Raw genomic sequence first — 13,538 nt, 5'->3', positions numbered from 1 at the left:
ACCCAAACGTTACGATTCAGTTGTAACTTAGTCCACTTGACCTCTGTCATGGAACAATTAATATCACTTACAACATTAAATTCTATCATAACCAAGTTTGTTATCTCATCATTGATTTTGTAAAATTAAATTATTAAAGTCGACTTTTTAACACAAAAACAACAACAATCTATACTTAAGGACAAAAACAACAATCTATACTTAAGGAGAAAAGAAGTGTATATAACTTCTTTTATTATAGGAGTTCGGCAGTAAAATTACAAGTTGAAGTTATTTAACCTAATTAGAGTTTCAGGTGGTTGAATTGAACTAGATTACTTGCATTACATAGAGATAGTGCTGGTAGGATGACACTTGAAAAAAGTTGGTTACTGAGATGGTGTGAAATAACTTTGTTTGTAGTTATTATACAAGTGGTGGAAGTGTCATCAATAAATTAGCATTGTTTGTATTTGTGAGTTGATGTATGTTCTGTGTTCATGCAATCAGACAAATGTTCTTATTTAGGATATGTGTGTGTCACTGATTCAGACCTATGCATGCATGTTTGTCTTTTTTTTTTTTTTAAATCTCTGATGTCGCATATATGCATATCAATTAATACAGAATATATACCTAAACCAATCAGCATTTGCCACACAAGGATTTAAAATTTCATCTTCATGAGATGAAAACCAGAGAAGGGAACATCTAAAAATCCATGGCTTTCAGTTTCACAAGTGGGATCTTGCTCCATCAGACAGGTGTCAATGAATCAAATCTGCAACTTTTTTAAGCAATTTAAAACTTTGTTTTCTTGCCAAGCCTTAGCTTCCCTGCTCTTACTTCAACATACTTCAGATAAGATATTTTCTGATGAATAATAACAATTTGTATTTCATTAATAACCACAGACAACAGTTAGAGTAAATTTACTTCCATAGTAAACATATTCTTGTTTCCAGTTTCTTGTTAGGGTTTCAAAATGTTTGTATATGGGAAGATTATAGTATTAATTCTTTAAATTTCTTTTATCATTTCATTAGTTTAAAATCCAAGAAGATAAGCATTGTTAGTTTTGATATAATAATACACATTTAAGCAAAGAGTAACAAATATCAAACACAATCTAATTTCTTTCACCATTTCACTCTCAAATTCTCATAAACACTTGATTTACACAATTAATTGTCACCTCCAAAACCTATATATTACACTAAAACTAATTTTTAGAGGTCATTAACATGTAATTTATATAGAAAAGTAAAAAAAAAATGCTTATATATTAAAATATTATCCACATTTTTAAGACAGGTGAACATTGCAATGTTTGCATTTTACTGTAATATTCATCAGCCACAGTAGTTTGTAGTTTTGCACTGTACCAGACAGTGAAAACTGTGGCAATTGCTTCCAACATTTGCACCATCTTAAAGGTTTAGGGTGAAAGACATCATTTCAACTTACTGTGTCTGTTTCCATTGTTTTAGCTGACCCAACATTTCTAAAGATTTTTATATGTTGTATCAGACTGCATATAAAACAATTACTGACATATATATATATATATATATATATATATATATATATATATATATATATATGTGTGTGTATGTATGTATGGGACAAAAATTTCAATCCTCTTTTCATTCTCCTATATAAAGAAAAAAAAATTCAAAGAGACTTAATCATTAAAGTTTATATTTATTTCTGTGTCACACCAATATGAAACAATATTTCTCATTGTCTTCTGATCTGAAAGTAGTAAATAAGAAAACCAGTTTTAATTAATGTACGGAAAACATAAGTAAGTCATTCTTTCAACTCATTGATAATATAGATAATACATCTAATTTATATATTATATTATATTATATATATATATATATATATATATATTAAAAATATTATTCAAATAACTTAAAACAAAATTATAACCATTTATACTTTAAATCTATGATCTATATCTTAAACAGATAATTATTCTTTACTATAACTTCAACTTAATTTTTGACATGTACTAAAAAATTTACAGTATTATTCTTTATTTTTATGTGTGTACTGATGTATGAAGACTGCATATTTGTTCAATGTGGGACGGTATATATATATATTCCAAAGAAGAAACCTATTCTTTAACAAGAAATGTTAGTTTCTGGGGACCCTCTTCCTCTTTCTCTAGCATTCCACTTTTATACTAATAATCAAATGATACGACAAGACACAAACCCTAATCTCAGTCCTCGACGACAGAACCGGGTCACTCACTCATCATGCATACACAACAGGACTGGGAATGATCACAACAAGGAGATATTCCTGTTGCATAATGTTGACCTTACAGTGAGTTGTTTTTGTGATTATCGTATATGTGTAACAGACACACACATGTCAGCATTTGCCACATCAGCCACATCAGCCACATCTTATAATATTAATTTTTATATATAACTGTTATCTCAAATCAAATTACAGGGAAATCTTTCACATGCTGATATGGCACGCTGTTATTTGCTAACTCAAACACCCTTTATCAGTACTGTATGATAATATCTTGATAATATAAAAAAACTGGAGAAAATAATAACTGAGAATATATATGAATATATGAATGAAGTTGAAGTGGAAATATATTATTAAAACGATGGTCAAAAGCAAGTGAATATGAAACTATCGTTGTCCTAAAAGATAGTAGAGAGAGGACCACACTACACTATTAGAGTATAGATCCGTGCTTGTTCCGTATGTGAGAACCCCATTTTGATTACATACATAAGATTGTAACAGCATATGTTTAATGGAAAGTTGCAGGGACCACTTATGCATGCATGGTGGTGAAGCTAAGGAGAACAGAGAGAAAGGTGAAATCATTGTCAATGGTGCTGCTTAGTCATTGGCAGCACCTTTAGTGGAATCTGATATCATCTTCTGTATCATTTGGCTTGTCTCTTCCTCCGACATTCGGTCCTCTTTACTCTTAGCTTTCGCATACTCCTCAAAAAATTCCTTGTTTTCTTTCTCTAGCTCATTCCACACTGCACACACACACATATATGCATTTATGTACACACACAAAACATGTTCATTCAATTAATGTACGGATATGCCATCGTCATGTGTGGTTCTCACAAACGTGACTGTCATATATGCACGTGCATGCTCCTTCTCTTCTTCTTGGATTCTTTCTATGGTTACTAAAAATTAGTGAACTCAAACATATGTGTTTTTTTAATTCTTAGATTTGAAGGAGAAAACATAAGTACAGTGAAGGACATTGTAGTTCAAATCTTACATATGTATATGTTGCATTCAATAGTTGATACTGTTTTTGTATAGTAGTTATAGAATTAAAAAACTTTTACAAACCAAGGAAAGGAGAAGTTAATGAATTTATTTCATAAGGTAAAGTTAATTTGTTGGATTCTTTCATTTATGCATATAAATTACTTTTAACTTGTAAGAAAAATAATTGATTGTATCATGTTATGTTTGCTGAGAAGTTTATTAAAAAATGGTAAACATCTCAGAGCAAGAGGGGAAAAATAACATTGATCTGCTCTGATCTTTAATTGGTATGGTTGTTCTCACATAAGTTTAACTTTTGTGGTATAATAATTCATTCAGAAAAATAAATCTCAGTATTATACAGTCTTTGATTAAAAATCTCTTGGAATCTAAGTGATGCACAGAGTTTAATAAGAGCTAGGTTATAATATAAGTGCTAAATTCAATTGAAAAAATGGTAAAGAGTAATACAAAGTATTACTTGTCTGATTTAATTGCATAGAACTCTAAGAAGCTTCTAATTATTATAACCTAGGAAAAATTTCAAGGTTGAATTGAAGCATAATATATAAATAGAGCAAAAAGTTTGAAAAACATGTCTGATGTGAAGAAATTAATTATTTGATCTAACAGTATCAGTGTTTTTGTCAGCTTGCAAAGTCCTAGTCACAAGTAGTGGCTTTATAAATTCTGGAAGCAAGGAATTGAAGGTGTTAACTAGTTAACAAATGAAAATCGAATGAGCAAGTAACAAGGGGTGAAAACACAGAATAATAAAGTGTTGAAAGTAATTTTTTACACTCTGAAATGATCTGATCATGTATGTATATGTATAAGTATCTGTTTAATGTTGTGTAGAGAGTTGAAAATGTTGTTTGTGAAGCTTAAAGAAGAAAAGATAATACCAGTGGAAGTTATGACAGGCTTGATATTTGCATGCTTGGAGAGAGCCTCCATGCATTCTTCCTTTGACATGTGAAAGATCAAACACTTCTCAATGAGGTGCTGCACCTGTAGAAATTGGTAGAAAGATGAAGAAGAAGAAGAAGAAAAAGAAGAGAAAATGAAAAGTGTGATTAGTTACCATGTGAATGTAAGAAGCAGAAGAATGAGAAGGCTCTCCCATAGCAGTGAGAGAGGAAGAGAAGGTGCAAATGTGAAGAAGATTTAATGCAGAGGGAAAGGGAATAAAAAATGGTTTATAATATGAGAGGGAAGAGAGGTAGGGTCAAGAGTCCCACGTGAGGGATAGATGATGATTGGCTGAGAGGGGATTAGAAGAGATTGTAAATGACCAGTCCTTTGTCTTGTGCATCCTCATGCACGTGATCTGTGGGACACCCCTACACACATTTCCCTCAAACAGACAAACTCAGATCATCGATTGATGCCACAACTTTCCACCATTTTCCGCAACCATCATCTTTCATTTCATTTCATCATCATCCTGCGTTTATCTATGTTTTATAAACACAAAACATAAAACTTCGCTTTTTCAGATGATTAAATGATATCAGAGGTTATGTATAGTAAAATTTACTCTTGTTAAGTTATCTTGTGTTTGGATGAAGTATTTCAATAATATTGAGAAATTGAAATATATTGTATTTGAATTGCTTGTAATTAAATTGTCTTCTTTTTCTAATAACTTGTTTGGATAAAGAAATTAAAATATCTTACATTTCAACTTCTTGTTTAGATAAAATAATTGAATTTCTTGTGAGATAAAAATTCATTTTAACAATATTTATAATAGGCTTAATTATATCAGGTCTTACTAGGTCATCGGATAGGCCAAGTTTGTCGAGTCAACAGGTCGGTCTGGTCGTTGAGCCTGCCCAACACGTCTGGGCATTGGGCCTGCCCAACACCTCTAGGTCGTCTGGCCCGCCAAACTCGTATGGGTCATTGGACATACTCACTTGTCTTGGTTGTCAGGTTGGTTCAACCCATCTCTGTCTCCGAGCCCACTCGACTCGTCTAGGTCGTCAGTCTTGTTTGGGTAATCGGGTCCGCTCGACCCGTTTATGTCGTTGGACCAGCCTTGTCTGTCTGGGTCGTTGGGCCAGCTCGACACATCTTGGTCGTCAGGTCCGTTCGGGTGGTGTAGGTTGTCGGGCTTGACCGACCTGTTTGAGTTATCAAGTCTGCCCGACCTGTATGTGTCATCAAGTCACCCTAGTCTGTCTGGATCGTTGGACCTACTCGACCTATTTGAGTCGTCAAGTCGGTCTAATTCGTCTAGATCTGATCTGTCTGGATCGTGTGGGCAGCCCACCCTGTGTTGTAATGTTTTCCAGATCGGTTTGGGGTTTTGTCCAGAATGTGAGGTTGAGTGAGAAAATTTTCAAATTCCACCTTTTTTGAGGTTATTTAAATTTCTTCTAATTTAACTAATTGAAATACTTCAAAAAAAATGCATACATTTTAAATGTTTTTTAATTTTTTTATCCAAACAAAACATTTCATTATAAAGAAGTTCAAATTCTCGAAACAAATGAATGACCCTCTTGAATTGTCTCATCCAAACACACGGTAAATATATTACAAATATCACATCAATTACAAATTGTTTTATTTTTTTTATCATCTTTTGAAAGACCCATCGTTTACTAATGTGAAGATGAAGTTTCATGTATGATGAGTTCATTAGTTTATTATCAAACTCTTTTGTTATATATATATATATATATATATATATATATATATATATATATATATATATATATAGTTGATGTTAAAATAATACTATCGCAGTTTACTGAAATATTATGAAGAGAAAAAAACATATATTGGCGAGTTTTAAAATACGTTTGGTTAACTTTTCATTGGGAATATATATTCTAAATTCTAAATTGCTTAAAATGAAAAAGTTAAACAAATAAAAGCTACAGAGTGAGATTGTTCAATATAAAGTGAAATACTTTTGAAAAAAAAAAGATGAATATTTTTATAAATTAGTTTATGTTTTCAAATTAAAAACTAATTTATAATTAATAATAATAAACAGTCTAATGCTAAAATATTAATTCAAAATCTAATTCACAAATTAATTATAATTTTTATTAATAATAAAATTTATTTTAAATACCAATAATTTTTACTTTATAAAATAATCTAACCTAATTAATATAATAATCAATTACTTTTTATCTTTAAAATTAATTGTTATTTAATAATTTTCTTATAATTTATTATTTTTTAAAATAATATTTGCACTCACTTATTTTTATAAGCTATTCCAGGTAATCTATCAAAACAAAGTATTTTAGTTTATTTTGTGGCCATGTTTAAACAAATATTAAATATAGAAAAATATATTAAATGTTTTTTCTGTTATAAATATAGTTTGTTCTCGTAAAAAAGCTGAAACAAATTCATCCAAAGTACACACAATTAGAAAATAACTTTTTTTTTACAGTAATATAACTTACTCACCCGTTGGCCTCCGAGTGGAAGTATGAAATGTACCAATGATTACACATGAGTTTGAAATGGAAAGCTAAGTTATACAAATCATTAACTTGGCATTTAGATAAATAAAAATTACACCCTATAAAATAAGAGTTAATAGGATAATAGTAATAAGAGTTAAATATAATTTTAGTTTTTTATTTTTTTATTTAAAATTAAAATTTTCATTGTTCTAAAATTAATATATTTTAATCCAAACTTTAAAAATAAATTGATTTAATTTTTTGAATAAATTTGTTAAATTTTGTTACTATCAAATGTGTTTTAGAATTATGTTTTAACTATTTATACTATTTAACGTATTCCAACTCGAATGTCAATTTAAATATCATTTAAGAAACTCAAAAAAATTAAAATTAATATTATTTAATTAAAATGACTATATATTTATTCACTCTTAAAATTTAAAAATTAAAAATAACAAAATTTAATATATTAACAAATTTCAATTTTATATTAAAATTTAGAGATTAAAAATATATTTAATTCTATAAATAAATATTTATTTTGACAAAAGGTAATGTACAAGCATCTAACTCAAGGAATAAAATATGCTTCTTTTTTAATTACAACGGCTAAAAGGATCAATTTTAATTTGAAAGAAAAAAAAAAACTTACTATTTGACGAATAAAAATATACTTAACAACAAATTATTTAATTTTAAAATATGCAGAAAGTCTATTCCAAAATAAATGCCGTTGACTGAAGAATTTTTTTACACCAAGTAAGTTGAATACTATACAAAAGCAAGCAGAGTAAATAAATGGGCCAACCACATACTATTTCGGCCCAATTTTTAAGGAGTAGATTAAGATTCTTCCACTGTACCTATTTCACCCCTTCAATATAATTCTTTTGTAGCATGGAGTGTGTGTGGTGGTGTCTTTGGATCCCTTCTATGTGTACATGGAGATGCTAAATATAGAAGAAAGATTAAAAAAACAAAATTGATGATTCAAGAGTTTATGTCATGGTATACTCAAATGACTGAATTATCTACTTTTACAGTTCAGTTTTTATAAAAATAAAAAGTAATTTTAAAAAGGGTTAAAAAAGTTTTTGGTTCCTTAACTTTCGGTCAGTTTTGAAATCAATTTTGAAATTAGTATATTTCAAAACTTTAGACCAATTTAATCATTCATCTTTCAACATACGTGGATTTAGTCATTTTAATCAAAATTTGTTAGGTTTATTTGATGTTTCGTATGTATTTCAGAATTGTATTTGAATTGTTTATATTGTTTGACACATTTTTTATTTTAATGTTAAGTTAAATACTATTATGAAACGTGCTTGAAATGTCAAATAAACTTAACAAAATTTGATTAAAATTACTAAATTCACGTATTTCAAAAAATAAATGACTAAATTGATATAAAATTTCGAAATAGACTAATTCCAAAATTCAATGTAAAAGTTAAAGGACCAAAAACATATTTAACCCTTTTAAATAAAATATTACTTAAAATTACTTATAAGATAAAGTTGTCAAAATATCATTTATATAATTTTAAGTGATTTTGATATTGTTAACTCACTTATGGAATGAAACATCTAACATGTCATGATCACAATCACTTGACAACAAAATTTAATCAAAAATAATTCAATTAAAAAACAATTTTTCAAAAATCCTTCCAAACACTCTTGTGTGTATTGTTTAATGTATCAAAACATTTAACAAAGACATAAAGGAAAAAAAAAATAGAAAGATATTCTGAATGGGTTTAAAAGTAGGTACAACACATAAAATATATTTAGTGAGATGACCAAAGTTTGCATATAAAAAAACAGCCAAATAATAACTTGAACTAAAGGTAAAGATTAAAGAATAAAGAATAATAGTGGAATAATGGAATAATGGTAGTAGATGGATATGAAGTTTAAATATATTTTTCATGTGGACTTGCTTACAGTAAGATGCAGAACCACACCATATGCTGATAGTGCACTTTGTATTGTTTTATGCAGTTGATGATTATTGAATTGTAGAATCATGGAAAATAAAGCTGTCTAAAGAAACGTGTCCTCGCAAATGGCTATTGCTTAATATTGTTATAAATTATAAAACATCGTAGTCTTTGGTTTGTAGTGACAATTGACAACATAAGCTTGTAATTGTCGAAAATCCAAAATCGGCACAGCAAGGTTGAACTTTAACAATAATTTATTATTATTACACGTATAATTTTCTTATCTATGTTACGTTTAACTTGAATTTACAAAATTAATTTATAAGATAAAATTTTTATTCATTTATATATTAAAAGTTCATCGTTTTTTATTAGTATAGATGTCTAACACTCATTAAAAAGATTAACACATCTTATAAAATGCAAGAAGTTCACTGGAAATTATGATAAACATAATGATGACTCTGGCTTTATTTTTCTGAATATATTAATTTCCACAATAAATTTATAAATATTGAATTTTATAAGTGTTTGTTTTCTAACATATTATTAATGGGTTTATAAAAATAATACGTTTTGAAAAGTCCATATCCTACAATCCTACAATAACTTAGGTAGTAGATGTTAGTGACTATATAATAAACTTTAAGTTCATAATATTCTTTGTTCCAAGTCAAAGACAATTTTAGTTAGTGTTTGACTTTTCTTATTTTCTTGTAGTTGAATGTTGTGAGGTGTAATAAAATTCTTGTTCTAGAAGGTGAAGGTGTGAATGTATTTGAGGTCGAAGGGTTGTTGTAGGTGTACTTTGAATCAAATGATTAATAGTGTTAATTGTATGTTATACAAATTTACACATAGTGATCATTATATGCGGTCGTGGATGATTATTCTTTGCAGTCGTAATTTTTTCTAATTTTGAAGTTTTCACATTATATTATTTTATTGTGTCTTATTTCTATCATTTCTTTGCTAACATGGTGATTCAAGAAGGTTTTTCCCAACAATTCTTCATAATAAATTTATTAGCAATGATTATTATGAATAAAATGTTAAAGAAATAAATTTTATATTTAATTCAATCTTATAAATTTTTAAGATAAAGTTTAGGGTTTTATTTATTATAGAAATTCGAAATGAGACGTAGATATGCTCTATAAGAAAATTGGCACAGTTTATGAATACAAGAGGTTGACTAATTATTCTCATCAACATCAACAGAATGATACTAGCTTTATTTTTTCCTAGAGAAAGTAACAAGCAAACACACAAACTGTGAAAACAAGTGATTGAATGTTCATTCCCAAAGATCATCAAGAAGAGGCTTGGTTGGTCCTTTGATGAGCCTGTCTTGATGGATTTCAGCTATCTTCTTGTAATCATCTTCAGTCAAGGACCAATCGAAAATCCCCAAGTTCTGCTTCATCCTATCTTTGTCATAGCTCTTCACCACAAAGGTTAATCCTTCTTCATACAGCCATCGAAGACAAATCTGCAGATTTTTTTTCACATCACTTTTCCGAACACAGATACAACTATACAGAGAAGAATTTGAGAAGAATTTTATCAGTGTTTACCTGAGCAACAGTTTTTCCATGAGCATCAGACAATTCTTTAAGTACATCATTATCCATCACAAGATTAGCACCTCTGCTAGCACCCTTTCTCAGGGGTGAAAAAGCAGTCACAGTGATACCCTTTTCCTTGCAGAATTCTCTCAGTTGCTGCTGCTGCCACCCGAGGTTAACTTCAACCTGTTCATGGTTGTTGAAGGTTTAATTAGTTTAACCAGTGATGGTAATTGATTAAACTAATCTATATATGGTTAACTTAATTACTTGGTTCACTGCAGGAGGAATGGTAGCAAAAGAGAGCAATTTTTCAAGCTTGCTGATGGAGAAGTTGCTGACTCCAATGGCTTTGGTGAGACCAAGTCTCTGGCATTCTTCCATGGATTCCCACACACCCTTCATGTCAAACTCCACTATCTCTGATACTTCAATCGGGTACACAACTTTCCCAGGCTTCGTAGCAATAGGCCAGTGGATCAGATACAGATCCAAGTACTCCAGTTGAAGAGTCCTGCATGGGTGGGAGAAAAATCCGTTAAGAAGTATTAATTTTACAAAATCGACTTGTAAGATAAGGTACAAAATCGACTTGTGAGATGAAGTTTACACACAGAATTGACCTGTAAGATGAGATTTGTACTCAGTTATATATTATGAAATTGTGAGAAGTGTGTTGACCTGAGAGATTTCTGGAGAGCTGGAACAATGGTTTGTGCATGGTTATCGGTGACCCACAATTTGGAAGTGATGAAGAGTTGGTCTCTGGATTCGATGAGTCCAAGTTTAAGAGCTTCTGCTATGGCTTCTCCGACGGACTGTTCGACGCCATAAGCAGAAGCAGCGTCGAAGTGTCGGTAGCCCTGCTTGATGGCCTCGAGAACAGCATCTTTTGTGGTGACGGTGCTGGTGGCTTCCGGCGCGGTGCCGAGGCCGATGACCGGCATCTTGCGGTGGCCGGAGGAAGAGTGGAGAGTGACTTGGGGGATTGTGGTGGCAGTCATTTTTGTTGGGATTGGAGAAGAAGAACGGTGAATTGGGTTTGGTTTGGTTAGTTTTTGATGTTAGAAAAAGGGTGACAGAGAAGTCCTTTTATAGCCATGGAAAGTTTGAAGAAGCAGAGTGGGTAGGTGAGATTAGTAGTGATTATCTCTACTTTGGGGTAGCTGGTGTTCGTGTTATTCGAATCGAATACATGTGTTTTTGAATTTTTAATGTTGTTGTTCTTCGAAAGACTTTGAATTGGAACAAAGAAAAACACACACTCACTGCAATTCTGTAACATAGTTTCGCTGTGTTTTTTGGCCTCATTTGAAGTTCTATGTCGATGAAACTCTGTTTTATATGTTTTCTATTACGATATATATATATATATATATATATATATATATATATATATATATATATTAGTTTTTCATAACTGATAAACTTGTTTTCTAAAACAAGTAGTGGAGCGATTGAAATAATAATGAAATTGTATGCTTTTTCTATTTACTTTGACATTTTTCTTTTTTTTTTCTTTCTTTTCCTTTGCTAAATCATTTCACATAAATTTGAAAAATAGATCTTACTTTGAATGAATTGAAAATTCCAAACAATATGATTGATGGTAGCTAAAAAAATTCCATGATAAAAGAGTTAGTGAAGATGCCAATTCAGTTTTTAATCTGAAATTTATAAGGATTATAGGTCTACATCAAATCACCAAACAGAAGAGTTGAAAAGTACGATATTTGAGTATAAGTGATGTGTGGAATTAATTTTTGGTCAATGTTTTTTCTTTAAAGAAATCTTCGATGGATATATTTTCAAAAAGATAGCTCTTATCTTCTACAATATCATCCACTATCATAGTATAAATTATTTATTGTAAATTAAAATATATTATAAAATTCAATAAACGATAATTTATAAATTTTATCATAGAAAATAAGCATTTTTTTTCTTCTCCTACACATTATTACAAGTTAAAATACTATTCTAACGCCAAAGAAAAAGGTGGCAACATTGAATTCAATGTACACGTGATGTGTGACGTAAGTTCAATGTTTACTTTTCTTCTTGCAATTATTGTTTTTTTTTTCTTTTTATCACATTGAATTTTTAGTTAATTTTCTATTTCAGAATAAAAAGTTCAAAATATCCTTGCTGCTATTGGTGCTGAAATTTGGTTTAAGAAATAATAAGATACAATGTTTCTTCTACAAAAATGAGTTTACATATTAAAAATAGTAATAAGTTCTGTACGAGTTTTCTTTTATGAAGGTTTTAGAGAAGACAAGTTTAAAGGAAATGAAAATTAAACAGTTTATTAAAAATACTATACATAAAAAACAAAATTACTTCGTCCTGTATTAATTGTCGGCATCATTTTTTTATTTATTTTTATTTTGTTTACTTCTTTCTAAATATTTTATTTATTTATTTTTCTGTCCTATTTCAAGAAACAGAATTTTGTGTATGGCATGTTTAAATCAAGTCGAAGTACACTAAAAGTTTGGATTAAGGTATGTTTTCGAGTTTGAATGAGTTTTTTTTTTCTTTTTCTCCTTTAAGAAGTAATTTTAATAATTTGTTTGTTTTGCGGTGTTTCATTATTGGGTTTACATAATTAAAAGTCGTTTGTACAACTATTTTTTTGAACTTCGTATACATAAATTAAAATAAATAAATAATTATAGAACTCAACAGCATGAATAATCATTCACTTCCTAAGAATGTATATTAGAAAAAATAATTTAAGCTAAAATTCATATATATATATATATATATATATATATATATATTTTGAATAATGTTAATGTCAGTCAAAAGTTTCAAGACGATTTTGATAGAATATACAATCTAAAGAGACTAATAATACAAAAACTACTTACGAGAAGATAAAAGTTATACGAATATACAATATAAAGAATACTTATCCGAACAACATTTGAAGATACTGAAATAAAAAAATAAAAGTAGTATATACAACAAGAGAGAATATGAAAAATAAATACTTTGAAAATAATATTAGAAAAGTAAGTAGAAGAGACTGGTTTGTAAGCGGAAGATTGTAATACGTGTAGTAGATTCTAGTTTTTTTTTTTTGTACGTGTCATTAGGATAGTTTGTATTATTTGTTTAGTAAATAGTTAGCTTAGTAAAGATAGAGCTCTTCCTTCCATAAATATAGGGTTATGTTTGTACAGTAAGTAGATTTGGAATATATACAGAGTCATTTAGTTAAAATTTATTTTTAGTAAACATTTTGTTTGATAAAGTTATTAAATAAAGTAGTTTTTTATTTTGTAATAAAGTTTTAGAGTTTATTTTGTA

At 29.2% G+C, this 13,538-nt stretch overlaps 2 protein-coding genes across 2 annotated transcripts; both read right to left on the bottom strand.

Moving 5' to 3' along the window:
* Nucleotides 1-2,591: 2,591 nt before the first annotated feature.
* On the bottom strand, nt 2,592-4,504 carry LOC114184275 (uncharacterized). Its single transcript, XM_028071563.2, has 3 exons — nt 4,349-4,504; nt 4,170-4,275; nt 2,592-3,014 (listed from the first exon to the last, which is right to left on the bottom strand). The coding sequence occupies exons 1-3, from the start codon at nt 4,388-4,390 to the stop codon at nt 2,866-2,868; spliced, it is 297 nt and encodes a 98-aa protein (XP_027927364.1). The 5' UTR covers nt 4,391-4,504; the 3' UTR covers nt 2,592-2,865.
* Nucleotides 4,505-9,826: 5,322 nt separating this feature from the next.
* On the bottom strand, nt 9,827-11,332 carry LOC114185986 (NAD(P)H-dependent 6'-deoxychalcone synthase-like). The gene is made up of 4 exons (XM_028073976.2): nt 10,902-11,332; nt 10,491-10,734; nt 10,230-10,406; nt 9,827-10,144 (listed from the first exon to the last, which is right to left on the bottom strand). Exons 1-4 carry the CDS (start codon nt 11,222-11,224, stop codon nt 9,950-9,952), a joined length of 939 nt encoding a protein of 312 aa, XP_027929777.1. The 5' UTR covers nt 11,225-11,332; the 3' UTR covers nt 9,827-9,949.
* Between the last annotated feature and the right edge of the window lie 2,206 nt (nt 11,333-13,538).

This window comes from Vigna unguiculata, chromosome 5, assembly GCF_037176805.1.
Source record: "Vigna unguiculata cultivar grain cowpea cultivar isolate G323 ecotype 2 chromosome 5, ASM3717680v1, whole genome shotgun sequence".
NCBI lineage: Eukaryota > Viridiplantae > Streptophyta > Magnoliopsida > Fabales > Fabaceae > Vigna > Vigna unguiculata.
The sequence above is the reverse complement of the archived record's forward strand: the minus strand, read 5'-3'. Positions and strand labels throughout refer to the sequence as shown.

What these genes read in the sequence shown, in the direction of transcription:
- LOC114184275 (XM_028071563.2), bottom strand. Translation starts at nt 4,390, where the DNA reads ATGGGAGAGCCTTCTCATTCTTCTGCTTCTTACATTCACATG. An exon ending in CTGCTTCTTACATTCACATG is followed by an intron (nt 4,276 to 4,348) that starts GTAACTAATCAC and finishes CAATTTCTACAG; the next exon opens with GTGCAGCACCTCATTGAGAA. An exon ending in GCCTGTCATAACTTCCACTG is followed by an intron (nt 3,015 to 4,169) that starts GTATTATCTTTT and finishes GTGTGTGTGCAG; the next exon opens with TGTGGAATGAGCTAGAGAAA.
- LOC114185986 (XM_028073976.2), bottom strand. Translation starts at nt 11,224, where the DNA reads ATGACTGCCACCACAATCCCCCAAGTCACTCTCCACTCTTCCTCCGGC. An exon ending in GCTCTCCAGAAATCTCTCAG is followed by an intron (nt 10,735 to 10,901) that starts GTCAACACACTT and finishes CCACCCATGCAG; the next exon opens with GACTCTTCAACTGGAGTACT. An exon ending in ATGGAAAAACTGTTGCTCAG is followed by an intron (nt 10,145 to 10,229) that starts GTAAACACTGAT and finishes AAAAATCTGCAG; the next exon opens with ATTTGTCTTCGATGGCTGTA.